Genomic DNA, 25,491 nt, shown 5'->3' on the forward strand with positions numbered 1-25,491 from the left:
ACTAAGCCAATAAAGTCAAGTGCAGAAAATATGAAAACTTACCAGTAAAAATATTAATAAAGCACACATGCACATTATTACTATCCATATTTTATTTAGCTTGGGAAGAAAAGGAATTTGCAATCTGGTCAGTTTTGGTTTTGTTTTTTCGGTCTTTTCTTTATCAATATCCATTTATGTGTTCCTGAGTGCAAGTTTTTTGGGATTGTCTGGGAATATAGGGACACTGAAAAATGACTGAACCCACATTAAACAAATGTAAAACATTTAGTTTTAGAGAGTATGAAAGAAAAGCAATTAATCTGTGTAAATTTTCGCATTTTACTAGATCAAAAAAAAAAACTGAAGTAAAATTTTGCCCATAGACATCAAGCATAGACCCCACCCCACTTAAATACACCCCTACACACAGACATCGGCATCATGAGGTAAATTTGACTTAAAAATTGATATAATTCTAAAGACAAGGAAACAAAAAAGCCCAAGATCAGAATAAATACAAGCAAAACACTCATTAGGAGACCTCACCAAGCAGCCCCTGGTTTGGCTTTCTCGGCGCCCAAGAGCCGCGGAAGAAGAACTACAGTTCCCAGAGTGCTTAGAGGGCGGCGCGTCGGGTCTCCAAACGCGCAGCTTGGGTCCCGCCCCCTCACTCCTGCCACTGGAGTTCCGTGAGAAGTTCACAGAACTTCTCTTCTCCCATTGGTGGGCTCTCAGAGAGGTCACTCACTGAGTTCCCGTTGCCTTCGGTTCCTTCCAACCCACCGGCTCTCCGCCCGGTACCAAGATGGCGGCAGAAGCAGCTGGTGGGAAGTACAGAAGCACTGTCAGCAAAAGCAAAGACCCCTCGGGGCTGCTCATCTCTGTCATCAGGTGAGGGAGGCAGGGTCAGGGGACAGCGGGCAGCGGCTCGACCTCCGCTTTGGCAGGGAGAAGGGCGAGCTGGGTTCCACCCTGCTGACCCTTCCTTTCCCTCCTTGCCTCCTCTGAGCCCACCCCAGGGTGCCCACAGACCCCTTTTCTCTGGGGTTGAGCTAGAGGGAGGAGCCCCGCCCCAGTCTTTTCTGTAGGGCGCCCGACCCTAAAAGCACGCTCATTATTCTGGGCTTGGTAGAGAACGCCCGGTGTGGTCATTTATTCCTTCCACGTTGATCCGTCGATTGCCTGCTGCTGGGCTCGCCGAGGAAGGTGACCACCTGTGAATGGCCACAGCCTCACGTGCAAGAGGCTGTGGTGAGCTGGTGGAAGGGCTGTGGGTTTGAAGTCACACGTCTGTTTCCGATTGTTGTTCTGCCTTCCTATCCCGGTCTGTTCCTAAAAACAGAAATTAAAAAGGAAGAAAAGAAACAGATTTCAAGTTACCCTCCATGCCTATTACTTTCCCAAAATATAAATGGTGGGAGTGGTGGACCTTTTATGGCTTTTTTTTTTTTAAGTGAAACAAATTGAGGATGGAAGAACACTTTCAAATAACATTAAGATGAGAGAGGGAGTAACTAAAAACACTTGAATGAAATATGACACGTTTTTACGTTGTTGACATTTCAATTTCAACTCTGGCATTTTCCATAAAATAAAACGGGAATGCCCGCCTTCTTTCCCCCACCCCCCCGGACCTGTGCCAAACTTTTGGTTGAGTTCTTGAAGGGCTCTTGGAGTGTCCTGATCTTCTTAAGACCCAGGCCTAGCAGTGTCTGGTAGTTAATAAGCTCTCAAGTGAATGAACAACCTGCCATTCCCGGACTGATAAAGACCCATCTTGTGGGTGTCATTTAGGGACTTCTCGTTTAAGATTATGGCATATTAATCATTATTACAAAAGAATTTTAAAGGATTAACATGATAATTCTCAGTATGGAAAGTCTTAAGATTCTTGGTGGGCCATGCACAGGAGATGCTGTTCTGTTGTGGACACCTTTCTTGACGTGACAATACGCAGGTAGTGTAGGTGTTTCATGATATTGGAATGTTTGTAGCTTCCCATTCTAATCCACTGTGGAAATATAATACATGATTTCTTTGGGTTCTTTTTTGAACTGGTTTATGTTTTTCTGCCTTGCAGTCAACATTCTTTTGGACAGTATGTATTTATTGCCTGTTTGTAGTAGTATGGTCCTGATACTTTTATGTACTTTGGAAATACTTATTTAAAAGATTTTATTTATTTATTTTTAGAGAGAGGGAATGGGCGGGAGAAAGAGAGGGAGAGAAACATCCATCGATTGCCTTTCACACATGTCCTGACCAGGGATGGAACCTGCAACCTAGGCACGTGCCCTGACTGGGAATCAAACCTGCGAACTTTTGCTTTGCCAACTAACTGAGCCACACTAGCCAGGGCCTTTGGAAATATTTATTGAATCAATAAGTGAATGCCTGGAGTTTTGCAAAGACTAATCTGACATGATGTTACAGTGGACTATATACTTACGATATTATAGTACACTGTATTTACAACATGTTATATAATAAGCTATATTTGAGGGATAAAATATGTAAGTAAAAACTATGACATAAGGCTAGAAGAGACAGATGGAATGTGATGGGATTCCAGGAGGAAGAGTAATTATTTCCAGTGGAAGTGGAGTGGGGAATTAGGGGTGTTAGCAGCTATATAAAATGTGACTTTTCACCAGTGTTCTTATGTTTCTGTAGGCTTTACCCATTTCTTTTATACCATGCCAGTTTTATTGAATGCAGTTAAATTACCCTAATCCTGTATTTGAAAAAAGCATTAAAAAAAAAACAAACTAAAGCATTTTTTTCCCTGATACTGATTCAGAAACATACATTGCTTTTGGTTGCTTTTGTGTTCTCTGGGGGAACCTTCCCAATGCTGTGTGGTGTGGAGTGTGATCTGTGGTTATCCGTCCATTTCTCATGCCCATGTATATTACTTTCACATTATCACTGTGATTCAGTCCTAGGCATTTTCTGCTCTGACTTCTGCTGCATGTTATTGTTTTCATTTTTCTTCCTTGCCTTTGGCCACCTCAGGCCATTTGAACAACACCTGTTTTGTCATATTTGTTACCAGCGTGATATAAATGGAGCGTCCGTACCTAGCACTGTGGACACGTTTGGTAAGGATTGGGTTCATGTTTATCTGTGACCTTTTTAAGACTGATGTTGTTGATGTCAGAGTGTTTGTTGATGTTTGTGTTTCATTTCTTTGAGTCACGGGAACACTTTGGGGTTGGAGCGAGGGAGTTATTACTCTGTCTCCTTGTTGTGTTCCTCCCTGATGTGCTTCTGAACATGCCTAGTGGTTTAAACTTCATAAACAGTAGCCATGAATGAGAGGAGGATTGTAGTATCACTTCGGTGTTTGGGTGGGAGGAGAGCCGGGGGTGAGTACTTTAGGGAACAGAACGGGGAATGTAGTTGCTAAGGGAGTAGATCTTAAAATTTCTCATTACAGGAAAAAAATTGTAACATGAAGTGATTGGTGTTAACTTATAGTGGTAATCATATTGCAACATACACATCCATCATGTTGTATACCTTAAATAAATATAACGTTATATGTCATTTATATTGGGTTAGCCAAAATATCCTTTACTTTTATTCTGGTGGATGGCTGTAGTAGCACTTAGTTGTGTTTAACTTCATTTGAAACAGTTTTCTTAGTTTCACTTGTGACAGCTGTCAGATCAGTGTGCATTTAAAAATGTGTATGTGCAGGGTATGGAGAAGGTGCTGTGACTGATCAAACGTGTCAAATGTGGTTTGCAGGGTTTCTTGGTACTCTTGACATTTTGGCCAAATAATTCTTTGCTGTGGAGCTGGCTGTCTTATGCATTGGAAGATGTTTAGCAGCACCCCTGGCCTCTACCCACTAGAAGCCAATAGTGAGAGACAGCTGACATACTCCACATATCCAAATCAATAAAGTTGTTGGTGAAAATGAAAAAGTGTGTTTTTATTTTATGGAAAAAATGTAACAGACATTTTGGCCAACCCAATATCTCAATAAAATTGGAAGAAAAAGAATGAGGTATGTATGTATATTTCTTGTTAGTGAATTGTTCTGTCTTCCTCTAGTTGCTGCTGATATGTCTCTCTGTTCAATTTGGATTCTCTGTGTTATTCTTATTGCAGCATGGTACTGATGGTTCTTAATTCTTGGTGTAAAATTTGATTACCTCCTCTTACACTTAACCTCTTTTCAAATTCTCTCTCAATACTGCAGCTTTCAGGGAACAAACCTCTATAAGGAATGCCTGTTGTATTCATTCATTCATTCATTTATTCAAATCCTCCCCTGAGAATATGTTCATTGATTTGGGGGAGAGAGAGAGAGAGAGAGACAGGGAGAAACAGAGAGACATTTATGTGAGATTGGTTGCCTCCCCTACGTGCCCCAGGTGGGGATCGAACTCCCAACCTATGTGCCCTGACCAGGAATCAAACCCACAACCTTTTGGTGCATGAGACAATGCTCCAATCAAGTGAGCTACCTGGCCAGGGTGGGAAAACACAGTTTAGAGTCATATTTATTTAGTCTGAGCTACATCTTCAGGAGTCATGGAACTGTCCATGCCAGTGTCCTTTCATGTTTCCTTGCACTCACCATTTTGTCACAGTAAGTTACTTGTTAGGGAGAGTTTACTGTCCTTTGAAAAGCTTGCTTATTTTAGCTTTGTCTTTTTATCATTGAGCAGTTGTTTTTCTTTTTTGAATAGTGCACATTAAAATTTCTCCCTTAATTCTTTTGTTTGGTTAGGTAAAAAAATGTCATTTCTAGATTATATTATGCATTAACATAAGTTTTTTTCTTTTTTACCAGATATAGATATATATATTTTAAAAATTATTTTGTTGTTGTTCAGTTACAGTTGCCTGTAACATAACTTTAAAATGCTGTTCCTATTAGTTAGAGGAGCACTTAACAGTCATCTTTTAACACTGGATAAAAAAGTGCAGGCGAATACGAGTTTGACCTAAGGACAGAGTAGGTGTAGACATGGAATATCCGGCTCTCATCACTGTTCCTAATCACAGTACCAGATGGTTAAATAATGACTCTGTTATTCTGCAGTGTGGTCGTCCATCAATGTAATTTAAAGATGAAGTGTAGTGTCATTGTAATGAAAGGATTACATTTGGCAGATTGAGTATTTTTCAAAGTACCTTGAGACTCATAAATGTAATTCTTAACCGTTTAAAAAGTATTTGAAACAATATTTCAGGACAGTCAGACGTTTCAAAGGGTGTGCTCCGTGGCTTTGCAGGAGAGGTCCTCCGGTGGTGAGGTGGGGCTTCCGAGAGACAGAGTGCGTGGGATTGAGGCTTTTGGGGTGCTGCTGACTGCAGTGTTTGGTTTGAAGTCTTGCCGTTGGCCCTTTAAGATGGAACTGACTGGGTGGACAGAGTCCCGGTTACCTGCTGATGTACAGACTGGACAGTTTTATCCTCATGTGTGCACACAGCATTTTCCTGCTTTACTATTGACACCCCCCAGCCCCACCCTCGTGTTCGGTGTGGAGTTGGAGCAGGAAGCCTTCTAAACAGGAAATAAGCAAGGTGGCATTTGGGAGGTGCGGGTTTTCTTTTTGTGAGTTCTTGTCAGATTTTTAATTGGGAAATGTGTCTACCACTTACTGTTAGGTGATTTGCCTTCCAATTAAATGTTGACTCTTCTCTTTATCAGTTGGTCTTTAATGGCCGGCTTAATTGGGAAGACACACTTGGCTGTGACTGAGGAGACCTTACGGGAACCCCGGAGCAGAGCTTTCCTGGACGGGCCCTGGTTACAGATGTCAGGGAGGCTGGAAGGCTCACGTTTTCATCAACTTTCAGGTCTTCACAGAAGATGGGATTTCAAAAGCGTAGAGAATCCTTTCTTGTGGACACCTGTTCAATTCCTTAGAGAGTGTTATGGTCGAGCCCGTATTTAATTCAAAGGAGACTTTGTTGGAGGGGCCCAGGCTTTGATGGGAGCGTTGAACAAAGAGCTTTGAGGTTCCCGACACAGTCTGTGGTGGGAAGGGGAGCCGGACCTGGAACCGCGTTCGGTGGGCAGTGTGGTCTCCAGCACCACCTTCTCTCATCGTCTGAGCCTGTCCCATGATGCTTCTTAGGGTTGCCGGCTCCCTTTGTCCCCCGGGGAGTCTTGCCACTAGTTTGAAAATTTCTACAAGAATAGCCGGAGACTAAACACTTGTTAAACTTTCTGGAAGTCCTGGGACATCTGAAAGCACATGTGGGTGCAAGGGGAAAAAGTTCCATTTTTTTTTTTGTGGCCAAACTTGAAGAATTAGTGTCTTGGGAACCCATGTTGTAGTTTCTAACCTCATGTATAATTTTTAACATGGGAATTTCTTGAAGGCTTTGAGGCATACTTTTTTTTTTAAGATTTTATTTATTTATTTTTAGAGAGGGAAGGGAAGGGGGGGAGGAGAGAGAGAGAGAGAGAGAGAGAGAGAGAAGGAGAGAAGCATCAGTGTGCGGTTGCTGGGGGCCATGGCCTGCAACCCAGGCATGTGCCCTGACTGGGAATCGAACCTGCGATGCCTGGTTTGCAGCCCGCGCTCAATCCACTGAGCTACGCCAGCCAGGGCTTTTTTTTTTTTTTTTGTAAAGTAACCTTGGACCAGTTACTTAAAACCATCATATCTTTCTTACTTGTAGAATGGGGTAATAAGGTGATCTGCTATGGTTTTTGGGAAAATTAAGTAAGAGTAAATAAAAGTGCCTCACATAGTTTGGCGTAGAGAAGGCACTCAAATGTTCATTTCCTAATTTTTAGCATCTGCAGCTTCTCTGGTTACAAGAAACTTGATGTTAATGTTTGCCAGATAGCAACCAGGTTATGTTAATTTTCCTCCAGAACCATACTGCCAGGTTGGCTAGAAAGTTTGATTCCAGTTGCCAGAATGTTCTCTTTGTATCCAGGGAGCCTTGTGTAGCTGAATTTAGACGGTTATTATTTGATGATCCGAGAGTCAGCTGAAGCAGCTAGATTTAGTGTTTGCTTGTGTGTGTATGTAAAACAGAATGTTAACCAACATAAAATGTAAAGTAGGTTTATTAGATTATAGACATGAAGACTATATAAGCAAGCAAATTGAAGGGCCATGATTTCTTTGCCTAGATAATCCTTGTTGCCATCAAAAAATTATACCTGTGATTGCTAAATTATATGCATAATTTTCTAAAATTAGTCACATACTTAAAAAAGTTCAAATATTTGGAGAGGAACAACAAAAAGGAAGTGAAGGCTTTTCTCCCTGTTCATTTCCTTCCAGAACTATAATATAGCTCTGTTAATTGTCCTGGGCTGGGTCCCTTGAGGAAAATTGAAGACTATATTTAAGTATGTGTGGATGTATAATCCTAACAAAAGAATATATATTTAAGGTATCAGTGTAATGTTGTTTATGAATTTATATGTAAGGCATATTCATAAAGATGATAATGTATGTTCTTTAGACAAACGGGGTTGCACTGTGTGCTGTTGAAGCTTCGCTCATCTGTTTTCTGTATATTACTGTGTACCTCGGAGGTCTTTTCTCGTGGTGCACGCTGGTCTCTCGTCCTTTTTAGTGGCCGTGTAGCATTCTGTCATGGATGCACGATAGTCTATTTAATTAGTGGCCACCCTTTGTTTTGCTTTTAAACATTTCAGTTGTTTCTTTATTTCTTTTTATCTTCTGTTGAAAATGCACTGCAGTGAGGACTCATGTACACTGGGAGTGTGTCCGTGATTTAAGTTTAGGGCAGTGGCAGCGCAGTAGCTGCATCAGGGTGCGTGTGTTTGCCCTTGGTGTTTTGACAGACAGAGCCAAAATGTTCTTTAGAAAGATGGTGACTTACACTTCCACAGGAGCTGTAGTAGAGCACCTGTTTGCCTGTGGCCCTTCCAGAAACTAGGTTTTTATAAAAAATTATTTATTAAGCCCTGGCTGGCGTAGCTCAGTGGATTAAGCACAGGCTGCAAACCAAAGTGTCGCAGGTTCTATTCCCAGTCAGGGCACATGCCTGGGTTGCAGGCCATGACCCCCAGCAACTGCACATTGATGTTTCTCTCTCTCTCTCTCTCTCTCTATCTCCCTCCCTTTCCTCTCTAAAAATAAATACATAAAATCTTTTAAAAATTATTTATTAAAGTATAGTTGACCTACAATATTGTGTGAGGTTCAAGTATACAGCATTGTGGTTTGACATTTACATACCTTAGGATGTGATGACTGTGATATCCAGTAACCAATCTGTCACCTTAACAAAGTTATTACAGTATCGTCATTGACTGTATTTTCTGTGTTCTGCATTACATCTCCATGACTTTTTTATAACAGGAAGTTTGTACCTCTTACTCCTTTTCACCTTTTTCACCCATCACCTCCTCCTCCAACCCCCATCTACCACCAGTTTTTCTCTGAGTCTGTTTTGCTTGTTCATCTGCTTTGTATTTTTTAGATTCCACATATGAGTGAAATCATATAGTATTTGTCTTTCTCTGACTTATTTCGCTTAGCGTAATATCCTCTAGGTCCATTTATGTTGTCGAAGATGGCAAGATTTCATTCCTTTTTATGGCCGAATCATATTCCGTTGTGTGTGTGTATATATATATATGCCACATCTTGAGAAACTGGACATTTTTAATGATTGTCTTTATTAACTATGCTCATTGCCATACCTAAGATCATCTAAATTTTCTCCTATGTAACTTCCTAGGAATTTTATATTTTGTGTTTTATATTTAGGTCCGTTATTGATTTTGAGTTAAGTTTTCATGAAGGGTGTAAGATCTGTGTCTAGATTATTTTTATTTATTTTATTTTTTTATTTTTTGCATAGGGCTGTCTAGTTGTTCCAGCACCATTTGTTGAAAAGCTCTTTCCCCATTCTGGACTAGATGGAGGGTCCTCAGCAACCTTCATGCTTGCTGCTCTCTTTTGGGCTCACTTGTCCTTGCAACGTTTCCCATTTTCCTTTATAAAAGTTAGATCACACAGATTCGTAAACTATGTAGTCATAAAAGAGAAACATTGTCCAATAATCTCATTTCCCAGAATACTTTCCATTTTCCTTTTGCACAGTGTTCATGTGGACCTTGTCCACCTACGTACAGAGATAATAATTGTGAATTATAACAAAGTTAACATTTTTTAGCATGACAGATTTTTTTCATGTTAGCCTTTGTAGTTATATAAATACTTTTTAAGTGGGAGAATTAAAAATATAGGAAATTACAGAGAAGGAAATATAAATTACTCATATTCTTTTCACCCAGAATTAACTACTGTTAATAACACTATTTCCATGACAAAATCATTGTATTGTTATAAAAAATAGTACGTGCTCATTAAAGGTATTCAAACAATGGAAATGCAGAAAAATGTGAAGATAAAAATAAAACATCATTTTAAACTTTATCCTTTATAAGTTTCCCTCATTGAAATTGGATGGATCTAATCCCAGACATTCCTCCTGTGCACATGCGTGCTCTCTCTCTCTCTCTCTCTCGCTTTCTGTCTCTCTCTGTGTGTTTGAAATGTGGGATGGATAGAAGTAATTTTTTAACAAATATGGAATCTTACTCTGTATGCTAGCTTACAGGCTTACTTTGTTTCCCCTTCCCAGGTATGCAGATATATAGTAAAGTGTACTTGTGTTAAGTGTATGGTTTGATGAATTTTTACCTGTATGACCACTACTCACATCAAGTCAGAGAACACTTCCAGCATCCCTGTCAGTTTTTTCCAGTTGTGTGTGTGTGTGTGTGTGTGTGTGTGTGTTGTGAGGCTGTCTGCCTGTTCCAACCCCATTCATTGAAAAGACTGTCCTTTACTGAATATCTTGTGCACCTTTGTCAAAAATCCATTGACGTATTTGGGTCTGTCTTGACTCTCAGTCTGATCCATTCATCTCATCTTAATGATAATACCACAGTCTTGATTGCTGCTTTTAGAAGTCAGGACATTTTTATCTTCAATAAAGACATTTTTTATTTTCAGTAATTTTATTGATTTGGATATTTTGAGTATGTTGGCTATTTCCCGCTATTGGCTTCTGGTAGGTAGAGGCCAGGAGTGCTGCTAAACATCTTCCGAAGCATCAGACAGCCCCACAGCAAAGAATTATTTGGCCAAAATGTTAAGAGTACCAAGAAACTTCGCAAACCACTTTTGGCAAGTTTAATCAGTCACAGCACCTCCATACACTGCATAAATCTTTTTTTTTTTGCATTTCAGTTGCATTTTTACCTTTCTTGAAATAATAAAACATGATATGCCAAAAATGTTGCATATCTTCTTCCATCTTCGATATTAAAATGGCTGCATAAAAATTCACCAATTTTGATACATTTTTATGTTTGAAATGCATGCTGATCTGACAGTTGTCACAATACAATCTAACAAAATTGTTTGCAACTAAGCACTACTATAGCCATCTTACACAAAAATGTAACAGACTTTTGGCCAACCCAATACTTGAAAACAGTGTAGTCTTTTCAGGACCAGAGCTGTAGCCTAGGGTCAATTTTGTCTCACCAAAATGGCAAAATCCTGTTGAGTACTCCTTCCACTGCTCTGTGAATAATGAGAGTTTGGGTGTGATTTCAGATAATTGTTGCCATTAATCCTTTAAGGTGGTTCAGTTCCTGGCCTTGAGTGGTCCCTCCCACGCATGCGCTGATGATACCTAGCTGAAGACCTAAGGAAGATCCTCGACAGATCTCCAGCCCTCTTTCAGGAGCTCTCTCTCCTCCCCACACCTCTGCCCTGAAAGCTCCAGCTTCCTTCATGTTGAAGTTTGAGTCCTGTTTGGTATTTTTGTAAGTTGTTTCAGATGGTTGCATATGCTCAGAAATGAAGAATAACGTAATCAGATGTGTGTAAACACTTATGACATGAAAGTGAACTAGAATTCTTGGCATGGTGAGTTGTCCTGGTTTTCGAGTATTTTGCAGTGTATGTAATTAAACAGTTGAATACCTTTAATTCATATAGTACTTTTTCAGGAACTTTTCCTGCAGAACTCTGAGAAATGATTTGGAACTTCTATGCACCTGTTTATGTATTTCTTTATTTTTAGGAATATAGTTCTTTTCTGTTTTTGCTTATTTAATGACTGTGTTAGTATTGGTAGTTGTTAGCCCAAGGTCTCATGGAGCGACACATGGGTTTTCTTGGGGTGGCATAATATTTTGTCTCTTTGTTGGCGGTGGTTTTGTTCTGCTTGCGTTTGAGTGGTTGCGCCCTGGGCTTGCATCTCCCGGTTTGCAGTGATGAGCTCTGCTCCCGGCGGTCTTCTCTGTTGCTTCTGACACTGTGACCTGCCTTCCAGCCATGAGATGAGTTATGACGTTGGTCCTCTTGGTAGCCAGTCCTTTATTTGAGGGGAATTTCACCTGGAAAACATGGGAATTTGCCATCTAAGAGAAAGTTTAAAGGGAAAATTGTCGTGTACCATTTGACTGGGTAGGGCAATTTTAAGATCCTTAGAAGAACCTTTTCTGACTTTCATTTATTCTTTTGTTCTTGTTTATTCTATTACAGTTGTCCCAATTTCCCCCCTTTGCCCTTCTCTACCTATTTACCTATTCTTTAAAAAAATTTTTTTATAAAGCTGTTGCAAAAAATAAGGTGGCACATAATTCAGGCGATTTTCTATTTAGAACACTGTGCCCATCGTTGCGTTATGGGAGACATTGTTTTATAGTCAAAATAAAACCTGGGAATTTGTTAGAAATTCAGTTCTCAGCCACCACCTGAACCACCTGACTGGAGCCTGTGTTGATTTTCAGGTGATTTGAGTGCACTTTAAAAAACCAATTTACATTTTAACTATTAGAAAAAAGTGAGATACTGGCATTGTGGCTTTTTTTTTAACAAAGCAACATATACTGAAATATATGCCAATGAAGATGATATGTCCAAGATTTGTTTCAAAATAATTGGGGAAGAGGGATTGAGTCGGTGAAAGGTGGAATACGATCGGAATGTGTTTAGTTGCTGAAGCTGGGCTTATTCAACAAGTGTCTTAGTTTTTGTGTGTATTTGAAAACTTGCGTAAGAATGTGGGTGTGTTCTTACGTATGTGTGTATACTGGGGAGAGGGAATGGGGTGGGGTGACTAGGTTCTGCAGATGACTAAATTACAGAAACGCTAAGTAATTAATTTTTCATGTCCTGCCCGCCCAGCCCCTCTCTGCCCCTCCCTCCCAGAAGCACCTTACACATGAGCGTATTATGGTCTCCTGGATGTCTGCGGTTAAGAAACCTTCAATTTGTGTAATCCAGAATTTCCAAAGTAACCCATTACTACATGACACCTATTGCTATCTTACAAGACATCATTTCTGAGGAGCTCATCAGAAACTCCAATTAGGAAGTAGCATACACCTTAAAATGACCAGATGCTATTAAAACGTTCCCCTAGAGGTGAAAAATGGGGCCCTGTGGACAAAGCTTTAAGGAGGGCGTGGGCCCTAAAGTGGAAGAGGGAGAAGAGGTAGCTGAGCTCAGTAAGGGTCGGGGTAGATTTTAACTTAACTTTGTCAACCCTGGGCTCAGTTTTATACGTTAGTAGGGGGTGATTTTACTTAATTTTAGATAATGGCCTTCTCTATTGGCTACAAGATTTATAGCTTCTGATCCCCAGAAGTGTTTTGTGTAACCGAATTAATTGAAATAGTGAAAAACTGCATGTGTTTGGTGTAGTAATTGGCCCTAAGTGCTGTGTGAAGCAAGACACCAGTGAGTTTTCAATTGACTTTAAAGCAGAAATTGCTTACTGTCACTTGGTATTAAATGAACCTTTTTGTACTGAATTAAGGGATGTTGTTTTTAGGCATCAGAAAACTTTTTCAGAGGGACTTGTTTGTCACTGCGAATTCTTATCAGTTGGGATGGGATTATCCTGTATTTATGGGCTCTAATAAGACGTAATTAAGCAACAGACAGTTGCAGTATATAATTGAACATAATAAACTCGATCTGAAAGTGTAATGTAGATTTGGTTATGTTTCGAGTGAAGCCATATCTTGGGTGATTATGTAGCGATACATGTCTCAAACACTTCTTTAATGTGATTTTTTTAACGCAAACTCAGAATTATGATGAGGGTTTGTTATTTTTATAATTCATCGGAAGCATTAATAGACTACTCACACACTGGGAGCTCTGCTTCGTATAAACGGCCTTTGAAGACCTTCTCCACCGGTTTGGTTAGTGTTTATGTTCTTAGCAATCCTTTTCTCCTCTTGATTTCTGCTTTCACTCAGTTCACACTTTGTGACCACCTTCAGTTCCCCTGGGACAGAGGAGCCATATGTTGCTTGTGAGGCACTTAAGTTTCCTGGTTTGCATTTTAAAGGAGAGGCAAATCTGATGCTCGCACTTTGAAATAAGGGCTAAACAGATCTAATACTGTAACCTCCTATCTTTTGGGTAAAAGCGGTTTGGGACAGAAAATAGGATAATGTTTTGAAGAATCATGTCAGCTCTGGGCTCTTTTTTTTCTTGCATTGCAATCAATAACAAAAAGGAATGTTGTGTTCTAGAAAGATCCGTAAGCTAAAAGTTAATTTTTGTCTTACTTGGAGTGAGGTTCTGATTAACCTTTGCGTATTGGTTGAGAGTTTTCAAATACTCAGTTTTTGCCTTTATGATGTTAGATAGAATATTTAGGAAATAACGGTGTCTCCTTATTTACTGCTGTTTCCATTATGCAATTAAAAATTTAGTTAGCATTGCCCAAATGAGAAAGAGGGTAGCACTGATTGAGGAGTGGGGTGCAGGTGTTTGATGACACCCAGTTTGTGTGCTCAGAGGAACCCCCTCATTTCCTCCCCCCCCCACCCCCACTTTCCAGAACAGGGGTCGCTGTGGGGATCCAATCTTTGTTGTAGATGGTGCTCTGTAGAGCTCTTAACTTCCTGACAGGTGATGCTGGGATGTGTGGAGCCTTACTTGTAATTAGTTTTTCGGAGTTGCTTAAAAGGATTTCCATTAATTGTTTTGCTAATCTTTATTTTTCCTGGAGGAGAGGTCACCAGATGCCAACAAGGAATGCCCTGAGTTGACAGTTAAGCCTATTAACTGTTTTCAGAAAGGGTGACTGAATGCTCATTATTCCGCAGGTGTCTCCAAAATTCAGGTGTATTGTGTGAAGCCTTTCTTGTAACAGGTTAATTAGTTTAGTTATCTGAGGCCGTATTAGGCAGCTAGTTCTTGTGGATTTGCCAAGATCTGCATTGCTGTGGCTAAGGGAGGGGACGACTGATAACATCTGTCTTGAGAATTTACCCAACCACAGCAATGCGGCCTGTTTCCTAGGGTGGTGTCTTGGTCTGCCCAGGCCATGACCAAATACCAGAGATGGAGTGGCTAAACACCAGACATTTATTTTCTCACAGTTCTGGAGGCTAAAAGTCCAAGGTCAAGGTACTTTCAGGGTTGGTTTTGGTGAGGGCTCTCTTCCTGGTTTGTACGTGGCCACCTTTTCCCAGTGGCCTCTCCTGGACACTCCTCTGAGTTTACGGAGAGAGTGCTCTCTTGCACTTCTTCCTCTTCTTAAAAGGACATCCAGTTCCATTAGACTGACTTAATCTTTCTCACCTCCTTTATAGACCCAATCTCCAAATATAGTCACATTGGCAGTTTGGGCTTCCACATAGTAATGGGGAGGAGTGTCTCAGTGCAGCCCTTAACAGGTAACAGGTGGGACTCTGGGGACTCACTACTGTGTGGGGTACCCTAAACTGCTTCCACAGGGATAGTCTGTCATTACCTGTAGGTAACCTTGAGGCGCAGGCAAGCAAGAGCCCTGGCCAGGCTCTTAATTTTTCATAATTGGTTGTCAGCCTTACTGCATGCTTTTCTGGCTTATGATTAACTAACCCTCTAATCCCAAATATGTGCACTGTAGACTCTTTTTAAAAACAACTACTGTCTGGTCAGCTTGAACTATTAAAAGGTTTGCTGAGAGGAGGAAATTCATAAAGCATGGTGAGACCCATTTACTCCTATAAATTCCCTAATTTCTATCCATCTATTAAAATGGATTATTGAAAAAGTTCTTGCTTGGACTATCTTCAGAGTCTTTCAAAACCTGTAGGTCTGAGTTGCATTTTATTTTTTTAAAGATAATTTTTTAAAAAAGATTGTATTTATTTTTATAGAGAGGGGAAGGGAAGAAGGAAGAGGAGAGAAAATCAATGTATGATTGTCCCTCACACATCCCCTACTAGGTACCTAGCCTGCAACCCAGGCATGTGCCTTAGACTGGGAGTCTAAATGGTGACCCTTTGGTTCGCAGGCCGGCACTCAATCCACTGAGCCACACCAGCTGGGGCTGAGTTGCATTTAGTGTTATGTTCCTGAATGACTTATGAGGAATGGTTATATAAATTTATTACTTTTCCCCCAAAAGGTTGTTGAGGGCATTGTTCACTGTGTTGTATAATGTTTTCTTTATTATTTTAAGTGAAAGATTTCTTTTAGAATTTAAGACTTGTTTAAAGTTTCCTTCCTCAGAGGATCTGCAATCTATCTTTTTGATAATGGCAACTATACACCTGGCTATGTTTCCCTTTTTGCATTGGCTGCTAGGAACCTCAGAGTTAGGTTGAGGGCTCATTTCATATGAACTGCGTTTGCTCGAATGACCAGCATACTTGTGTTTTACATCGATATGGCATTGTTTGTCCTGCGTCTTTTTAACTAGTTCCACTTTCTCATTTGTATTATCTACATTTTTGTATGATTCATGTCAGATCATTTTTGGAAAAAGGGAGGATAGAATTAAAGTGACACTTGAAAGTCAATAATATTATTCATATTAGTGTTCTTTATTAAACCCTGGTTGAAGGCTGTCATTCTTTGCATGGGTGCTAGCCCCCAAGTGGGTTCAAAGAACACTTTCAGAGTAAAAGCCCACAAAGCTGTAACTGATCTGGCTCCCAGCCTCCTCCTCCCCGACCTCATCTCATCCCTGACACCTTTCCTGACTTCTCTAAATCCACATTGATCACCTTGTCACTCCTTCTTCTTTGAACAGGCCACACATGTCCTGCTTCAAAGCCCATCTGTCTTCTGTTCTTTCTGGAACTGACTTCTCTGGACAGTGCCACTGCCCTCCCCTCACTACCTGGAAAGCGCCACTCAAGTGCTGCCTTGACCTGAGAGGCCCTCCCTGATCTCTGTGTGTAAAATAGCCTCACCCTCCTGCCCTGCCTTCCATTTTCCCCCGCTGCTGCCTCGGCCTCCACCTGTCACGTTCTCTCTTTGTTTTCCTGCTTCCCCATGAGAATGGATGCTTCCTGAGACAGGATTGGTTTTGTTCACAGCTGTCTGTCTGTCCAGCCACTTAGCACTGGGCCTGCGAAGGAGGTGGTGCTTCATGACTATCTGCTGAATGAATAAATAAACTAAATAGGGTCAGTACTATTGTTTGTCCTTTCCTAGACATTTTTGAACAGGCATTCCCCTGTGGGAGATAATTTACTTATTGTTTATTTATTTTTAAGAGTTTACTTATTTATTTTTAGAGAGAGGGGAAGGGCGGAAAAGAGGGAAACATCAGTATGCGGTTGCCTCTCACGTGCCTCCCACTGGGGACCTGGCCCGCAACCCAGGCATGTGCCCTGACTGGGAAGTGAACCAGTGACCCTTTGGTTTGCAGGCCAGCACTCAGTCCACTGAGCCACACCAGCCAGGCCCCGCTGTGGGAGATAATTTAGTTGCAATTGTTTCTTGAGACAGGGGACTACCTTCTGTGCCTTCTTCAGATCCTGCATCTGGCTGCTGGTCATGATTTAACTTTTCCTAAGCACTTACTGTACCCGGCCCCATAAGAATACAGAGACAAGGGCTGATGTCAGTTCATAAATAGGTATCCTCAGGGACTTTTGAATGAAAGGAGGCTTTAGGGACTTTGGGCTAACGGTGTTGTGACTCATGGATGATGTGTTTCGTTCCTAGTGGTGTACACGTCCACACTTCGATTGCACTTTATATTTTACAAAGCCCATCACACACTTCTCCAATCTTCACCACTACCTGGTGAGGCAGGTACTCTTACTCTCCTGTCTGTTTGACGAGAGAAATAGACCCAGAGAACTTAAGTGACTTGTCCCAGGTCAAACCTCATGTCTGACATATCTGATGAGAGTAGTAAGAAGTGTTTCCAACGTATTTCTAGTGATAGCATTCCAGATCCGTCTTCTTTCTTGTCGCACCCTGTTCTTTTGTCTTTGACTGAAGGGTTCCCTTTGGGTGACTAACCTTACTTTCATAGGTGTGCTTTTTCTTTTACCTGGTCGTTCTTTTGTCTTTTTAAAGAGTAATAATGCCTTTTGTGTACGTTCTCCTGTCTGCACTCCATTACTGTATTAAGTCCAAAGTGAAAGCAAGATTGCTCCGTAGAGGAGCCAGGGATAGCGACTAGTTATTTTCCTTTCAAAACACTTGACTGGCTACCCTAAAATATAGAAGCTCACATAAAAAAAGGAAACTGACCAATTTGGTTTTAGAGCTGCAGTTATTTGTGCCGGGTTTTGCTTGTTTCTAAGGCTTGCATGGAACAGATGACTGTGAATTCACTAGAACCATCCAACATCCTAGTAGGTTCTGTTAACAGTGGCTGAACATGTGTATCATGGTCCTTTTAGCCCATCAGGTAAATAAATATCTTCCCAAGGGGCTAATTAGTCATGGCGAGAGATGCATTTCATTCATCATGCAGAATGCCAGAGCTATCATAGTAAAAAAAAGTTCTTTGTGCTCCAGAAACATCTTTGTGTAGAACTTAACAGAAATCTAGCTTACACTTTTATGTTCCTTCATGAACTTGGCAAAGTGGTAAGTCATAGTGGTTTTGAGATAGGAATGGGAAAAAAATATCTGAAGAATGATTCTGTAACTTGAATGCATCTCGGGGTGGCAACTCGAAACCATTTGTCATCTGCGCATGTCTTTTAGCTCGTGCTTTTTAAATCATGTTGTCCAGATTCGATGTTACTACTAAAAATGCTGCTTAGTGCTCTTGTTACACCTGTAGCTATCAGCTCTTCCCCCTCCATGTGAGCTGTAGCTTGATTATGGCGTAGTCCTGCAGCTCAGGAGCTGGAGGTGGGAAAAGTAGGATTTTGTCGCATGTATAGTGGAAAAGGCATGGGCTGTGGAGTCAACTATACTTGGTTTTAATGCCGATTCTGATATTATTAACTGTGTGCATGTGTGAAAGTTACTTTACCTCTCTGTCCCTCTGATTCCTTATCCGTAAAAGGGGTGGTGATACTATCTCACCAGCCTGTTTTGAGAATTGCCTTGGATTAGGTGTGCAAAATAACCACCGCGTTGCTTGGTGTGTAATAGACATTCGATTTATACTCCTTGCCTCACTTTCACCTTCCCTTCCCTGCACGTAGGACACAGGAAGGCAAGTAAATTTCTGCACTTAGTTTTAAAATTTTCCAAGTAGAGGATCAGTGAGAGCTGCTGCTTGTTAGGACTTAACATCAAAGGGATAGGGATCTTGGTTAATTTTTGGACTAAAAAAAAGTACAATGTTGCTTTGGGCTAGTGCCCATTTTATGGGCTGTGAAATCTCTTCCTGTTTGGACTGGTCATACCATATTAAGAGTATGGCGTGTTCAGCCCTCCGTACCTCTTCCTGAGAGGCAGGGCAGCGAGGCTTTACAAACCAGGCTGCCCAGGTTTGAGGCCCGCCTGCCACTTAGAAGGTCTGTGCCTGGAGAACCCAAGTCGGCCTCTTCATGGCTAACAGAGCAGCAGCAATGGCACCTACCTCATAATTGCTATTAGGAATAAACGGATTATTTTGTGCCAACCACTTAGATTAATGCTGGGCACAGAGCAAATTCTAAGTGAGTGTTAGCTGCTTTTGAGGGGACCCTGGAGGAAAGCAAGCAGGAGGTTAGGCTTCCAGGTCGTGGGAGAAACAGTTGAGAAAGTTGGGGGTGTTTAACCTGAAGAAGAAAGAAGTGTGGGGTGTCCTTTACCATTTAAAGAGAAACTTTAGGGAAGAGGGAACAGTTATTTTGTGTGCCTGGGAAAGGTGGACTGGGATCAATGGGTAGACATAGAGAGGCTTATTTTATTTTATTTTATTTTATTGTAATGAATGGCTTTGTATAAGGGGAGCTGTTCAAAATTGCAGCGAATCGCTTTGCGAGCTAGTGAGTTCTCCATTTCTTGGAGGCTTAGCAGGCTGCGGAGAGGGTCCTGACCTGGCTGGCGGGGTGACCTACGGGACAGGTGTTCTCTTCTGCCCTGCTGCCAGTTCGGACCGAGTGGCTGGCTCGGAGTAAGATGATTTCCCACTGGGGTTTGCTGGGTGTTGGTAGAATGCTTGGGAACTTTCTCCCTGGAATCAGTCTGTTCTTTCGGTCTATCGCTCACTCATTCTGCAGATAGTCCTTGTGTGAGACATTCAACTTCTGGCTTTACTTTGCCTAAATGAGAACTGGTTGGGAATGAATTTGTGTTTACTTGACACCATGCTTTCCTTGGGGAGGCCCAACGGATTTGGTTTCATTTCGGGAGACAGTTCTCTGTGGGGGTGTTGCGTTTTTGGAGTTCTGTTGAGCAAGAGCACTGAGTGCCTTTGGTTGTAGACTCTCTCATCGGGATGTTTGCTAGCAAGCCTCTTTGAAAGATAGAATCTCTCCCTCTGGAGCAGAGGGCAGCCAGAGGGAAAGATGTTTACTGCCCAGTATACAAGAATCGGGTTTCTAAGCTCAGGGTTCTCTCCAGTAATGTGCCGTGTGGGCACGCATCCAATTGGGGCCATGTGCTTAACCCCCAAGGGACCCCGGGGAAAGGACACAGAACAGACATGCTGGTGCTCACGCCACTTGCTGTGCTGTGGGTAGTAAAGTCTGCAGTCTCTGCCCCAGGAGTTGTGTCCTCCACCAGCACCCGTAAAGCTGTGGCAGGCTAACTTGGTAGCTTGTAAGTAGGATATAAACCTCAGACTTGTCACAGTTCTTGACGTTGAGGAGGAGTAAAGTGAGAGAGCAATCCAGCTCACGCCCAGTGCCAAATGATCAGGTGTCTGGGGGGCCTTGAAATTCGACCCCCTGCCTCCAGAGGATGTCCTTTTCGTTGCATCGTGGAAAAATGCTACTATTGCCTTTACTGCTTCTTCTGCTACTCCCAGTGCTACTGCTATTCTGGCTGTGGCCGCTAGCAGCAACCGCCGGCAGTTGTTGGGTGTTAATGATGTGCCGGGCCTCATTTGATCTCATTTAATTCTAACCAGCAACCCTGTAAGGAAGGCGTACTTACTATCCCCATTGTAGAGACGAGCAAAATGAGATGCCATGACCAAGGCCATAGGGGCAGGAAACCGTGGCTCTATCGCAGGCAGCTTTACTCTGGAGCCCGTGACTCAGGAGCAGTTAGGAGCACGATCTGAAAACAGACCTGCCTGGGCTTTGAACCCCTGTACCGTTCCCTCCCCTCCTGTATGAGGTGGGGCAAATTAACCCCTTCAGACCCCTGCATCTGTAAAAAGAGGAGGGACGTAGAAGTGGGCCCCGCCCCACAGGGGTGTCACGGGAATTGAACACACCTGCACTCCGTCACGTCTGCAGCGCAGCTGGTCCCTGGCAGCTGGTGAGCCTCTCTGAGCGTCAGCAGCCATTATTGCTGTCTACCCTTGCTGCCTTCCTTTCCTTTAATGAAAAAAAGAGAACAAAACTTTAATGGCTGTACTCTCAGAGTTCTCTAATGTGTTTTTTACTAAAGGAAAATTGTAATTCAGCCCAGTTTACCTCAAGAGGATGACCTTCAAATGTGGGGCAACGATGGCGCAGGCTGTTTTCCTTATAGAAATATTTTCTCTAAACGTGAAAATAGATAAACCCCCCCCCATAGACTCAATGTACTTTCAGTCTTCATTTTACTAACCCTTCCTCTTGCCTAAATAACTCCTAACGTTGTAGTGACGTGTTACCGTGACAGCCGATGCCCAGGAAGATGTCCTCTCAGGGCCTGACATTTTCCTTGGTGGTGACGCTGCTCCTTACTGTAAACGATGTGAAGTGTCAACGGTGGGAAATGGGAAGAGCTGCACTGGGTCAGTCTGCCGTGCTTCCTTCCGTCCACAAACGGTGGGAGGAAATCATGCGACGACGCATTATAAAGATGGCAGACTGGTCCAGCGCAGCTCTGAATGCTCTGCGGCTGTCTGCCGTTACAAAGAGAAATAATAGAGTTAATTATCTAGGAACTCTTCCCTTTGAGATGGCTGATAAATTGGAGGCATTTTCTGATTGTGCTTTACTTTGGATTAACAGCTTGGAAGGTTTCAGATTTAAAGAGCAAAGTTATATATCATAGAAACAACAGGAAGATATACTTAGCTACCCTGTACCCAAATGTTGCAAATAACATTGGTAGCTTTATCTTTGAAACCAAATTCTCCCTAAATTCTCCACTCTGATTTACTTGATTAGTCAAACACTTGTGTGGTGTTCTCTACCTGAAAGTACCTTGGAGGAGGTCTGGAGTAGGACTTCTCCAGTTGGCAGGGGAGAGTGCGGTGTCCGGCATGGGGAAGGTCTGCCTTCAGATCTCAGGGTTCCCATGTGCTGATTTCCTGGGTGTGCCCCACGTTCCTTGGAGGCATTGCCTTCTTCCTTCATGACATTCTCTCCCCTCCCCCCACCCCCTTCCCAGTGGCGTGCTGGATCAGCTCTCTTGGCATCCGTAACACATTTACAGCATTCTTTTAGGTTAGATTGACGTCGAAGACTGGCCTACCGAATCTCCCTCTAAATTGCAAAAGAAGTTTTATACATTATGTGGCTCATGAATTAAGATCGTTGGTCTAAATGACAGTTTTGAGAAGTCTGTTGTACAGGATTTTGCTTGCAAATATCTAGGAGTGGACAGGTGATTGATTCGCTGACAGACCATCTCTGAAAGCTGTTCTAATGATGGACTTATAATTGATTGCATCCATCATTGAGAGCCTAAAATACTCCCTCCCTAAATGAAAAAAGATAAATGAAATAAATTATGCTGAATGTATAAACTGACAAATCTGAGGGAATTTAATGAAACTCTAAATTACCACAGCCAACAGATAAGAGAAAAAGGTTTCTTTGTTCCTGATTATAACACTAAATTAAAAAAAATTATCCAAGAAAAATAATGTAGGAAACAGATCTGTGGCCAATGTATCAGACTAAGTTATTGAAAGATTTTTAATAAGTGTATCTATCTCAGTCCCTGGTTATTGTTGATTCGTATCAATCTTGTTAGTGCTGTTGGAAGAATAGTAAATGCCGGGACTGCCTTGTGGCATAGCCCATTATTATCGACATTATGGCTGTTGTAACAGGTTTTAGAATTCACATGGCCTTGTTGCCAGGCCACCAGGGGCTCTGTACCAAATCGAGGTCATTTCAGTAGCTGTTTGGAAGGGGGCTCCTCAGTGTGTGAGTGACTTTCATCAGTTAGCTCACTTTCAACTGTAAGTAAAAGACAACCAACTGCAAGTGACCTAAACAGTGGATACTGACCATCTCCCCCTGATGAGAAGTCCTGAGGTAAGGCAGCTGCAGGGTCGGCTGCTTCGGTGGTCAGCAAATGCCATCACAGCAGTTGCTTGGCATTTCTCTTAGCTTCCGCTCCCATGGTTGTGAGACGGCTGAGCTGTTGAGTGTCTCCGCTCTGTGTAGCAGTAGTCAGTGTTGGGAAGAGGGGCCTGCTCCCTGTTACTCTTGCCTGTAAGGAAACTGCGCCTGGAAGTCCTTAGTCTTGTTGGCCACGCTGGTAAGGGGAATGGAATTTCCAGGATTGATTCAAACAGATCAAGACCTGCCCAGACTCTAGCAGCGTGCATGCCACCTGTTGTCCGATTATAATGGGCGCACCAAGGAAAAAGTGAAGGGAGGCTGCTTGCGTAGGCACCCAAGAAATGCATTTAGATGGGGCATTGGGGTTTTCTGGGAAGGTGCTTTTATTATTTTCTGTTAGTACATTGTGTTCCTAGTTAGTGGGATGAAGGGGCCAGCATACTGTACCTGGCCTTGTCCTTTTCTTTTTTTTTTCAATGACATTTTACATTCAGTATTACTTTGTATTAGATTCGGGTGAACATCACAGTGGTTAGACAACCATATACTTTACAAAGTGTTTCCCCTGATGTTTTTGGTACCCACTGGCACCATAAGTAGTCATTACAACATTATTCACTGTATTCCCTATGCCATACTTTTTTTCTCTTTTGCTTTAAGTTTGACTCAGTTTGAGATATTCTCTGTCTTTATCAGGACTCTGTCTACCAGTGATGATGTTGAAGACAGAGAAAATGAGAAGGGACGCCTGGAAGAGGCCTATGAGAAGTGCGACCGTGACCTAGATGAACTGATTGTGCAGCACTACACAGAATTGACGACAGCTATTCGCACGTACCAGAGCATCACGGAGCGCATCACCAACTCCCGAAATAAAATAAAGCAGGTAAAGCCTCCCTTCCTCAGTTGCTCGCAGCACCCTCCTGTTCGCCCGGGTGGTACCGCTGGGGGAGAGGCGCTGTGCAGCGGCCCAGGACCTTACCGAGCGATGCCTAAGGCTGCTTTCAGGAGTCAGGAGATGGGGACGCTCTCTGGAAAACCTGAGCATCACAGAGGGCATCCGGGGTTTGCTGCTGCTTCCTCCCATGTCTTATCCTTGGCTCCTGCCATCACCTCCCACTGTGACGTGACACAGGCGATGGCCACAACTTGGGGAAGACCGAAGGGATCCTACCCAAAGGGGAGAGCTGTTCTAAGAGTGCAGGTCCTCGTGCTGTGTGAGGCCCCCGCCATGCTGTGTCAGATGTATTTAACGTGCTCGTATCGTGCCTTCCCTCTCTGCATGTAGGTGTGTGTGTGTTGCTGTAGCAGCTGAAAAATATTTTTGTTTTCTGAAATTTGGCCTTTGAGTATGCCGCCTCATCTGAAGTTGGTTGTGATTTCACTGCAGGCATTGCACATTTTTTTGTAATTTTTGTGAAGAAAATCTAACTGCTCAGTTATTTATCCATAAAATGAAATATTCATAGATACCAGAATTCTTGACTATAATTCTTAAGAGTGATAAGCATGTATTAATTTTCATTTTATGATTATCTTTTCATGTTTTGGAGTTGTTTCTTTTCTGTTTCTTTCATTTTTTTTCTCCCTTCTGTTTCCTCCCCTTGTTTTCTCTTCCCTCTTCTGCCCTCTCTCTTCCTTCCTCCACCTCTCCTTCTCACCTCCTTCCTTTGGTGGTAGCTGCATGAGAAGCTCTTGGGGGTTCTGGGGGAACCATGTCTTGAGTGTCTGAGGGATGAGGGATACACTGAGAAATGAACACTGCGTACTGTCACATTGTAGTTACGTGGTTCTTGGGTATGGATTTCGAGGGTCACTGTTTTCATACCTCTTAGTGCTACTCACGGATAGATGATAATTCCTTCCACTTATGAGCACAGTTCCTTGCCAGGCATGGATATGTCTATTCCTAATTCAACAAATCTAGAATTTTAACTCTGGCCTCCCTGACTCTAAAGTCCTTGCTGCTGGTTTTCAGACATTTTTAAAGCAATAACCTTCCCCATCCCCTTTCTCTTAAAATCAGATATTTGGCAGAACCCCGACATACCGAAGAGGAAGGGAGGCATTGCTTTACGTGAGCACCGAGTGGTCTGGGGCTCAAGCCGGGTGCCATCCGTGGCAGTCGGCGGCTTGCCTGTGAAGCGTCTCCGTGGGCAGAGGGCGGCGGGTACCACATGAAATGCACTGTCCCGTGCCACCTGGTTGGTGGGGGGGCTCCCTGGGCTCTGCCTGCTCAGTAACACCTGCCCTCGGCGGTCTCACTTGTTTTCTTCCCTGTCTTCTAGACCTTGTAGCGTCATGGTTTTGTAAGCAGCTACGCAGGTTACTCTTCTAAGACAGCTGTTGATCTGCTTCAGCCTCCAAAATTACAGTCGCTGCATCAGTAAGCTCTGGACCTTTTCCGAAGCAGTGTGCTGACCCCTTTATATTTTAAAATTAACTGGGCACTTTCGACAGGAATGCTCTGATTCTTGACCTTTACAAGTGGTGAGCTCATCCTATGGATTTATCTGTGAAACTGGGTAAAATTATAGATCATTTGCTCTAAATTTAAAGTAAACTGTAGTCCGTTTTGACCCAATGGACTGAGCCCAGAGGGGTCAGAAAATGAGTGTATAAGAGCTGCTGACCTTCTGGCTTCGCCTCGGGTGATGGCAGCCAGGGCGGAGGACCTTTTGGTATTTGTGTTTTCAGATCAGCTTCCCCGACCGAAGGGATTTCGTCCTCACCTCAGAGGGCGGCTTCCGCCTGACTCCTTACTGCTCTGAGTTGAGAGCATCTTTGCCCAAGACTGTTTGCTGGTATTGAAAAGGAGAGTCTTACCTCGGTTATTGCACGTTTGTTTCAGTGGCCACAGTTTTTTGGCATCCTCATTTTTAAGTGTGGTGGAGTTTTGAGCAAAAGGAAGCCAAAGCAGAGAA

The 25,491-nt window shown here is 42.5% G+C and overlaps 1 protein-coding gene across 3 annotated transcripts in view; it reads left to right on the forward strand.

The window, feature by feature from the left end:
* Positions 1-707: 707 nt before the first annotated feature.
* The window catches only part of EXOC4 (exocyst complex component 4), a 676,926-nt gene continuing 652,142 nt past the window's right edge, over positions 708-25,491 (forward strand). Inside the window, exons 1-2 of one of the 3 annotated variants that reach the window (XM_028525527.2) lie at positions 708-873; positions 23,264-23,453. In XM_028525527.2, the coding sequence (XP_028381328.1) occupies positions 788-873; positions 23,264-23,453 (276 nt within the window). In that variant the 5' untranslated portion in view covers positions 708-787. The remainder of the gene's footprint in view (positions 874-23,263; positions 23,454-25,491) is intronic. The other 2 variants (XM_036010918.1, XM_036010919.1) reach the window with 2 other exon arrangements.

Source organism: Phyllostomus discolor, chromosome 10, assembly GCF_004126475.2.
Source record: "Phyllostomus discolor isolate MPI-MPIP mPhyDis1 chromosome 10, mPhyDis1.pri.v3, whole genome shotgun sequence".
In the NCBI taxonomy this organism is placed as follows: domain Eukaryota; kingdom Metazoa; phylum Chordata; class Mammalia; order Chiroptera; family Phyllostomidae; genus Phyllostomus; species Phyllostomus discolor.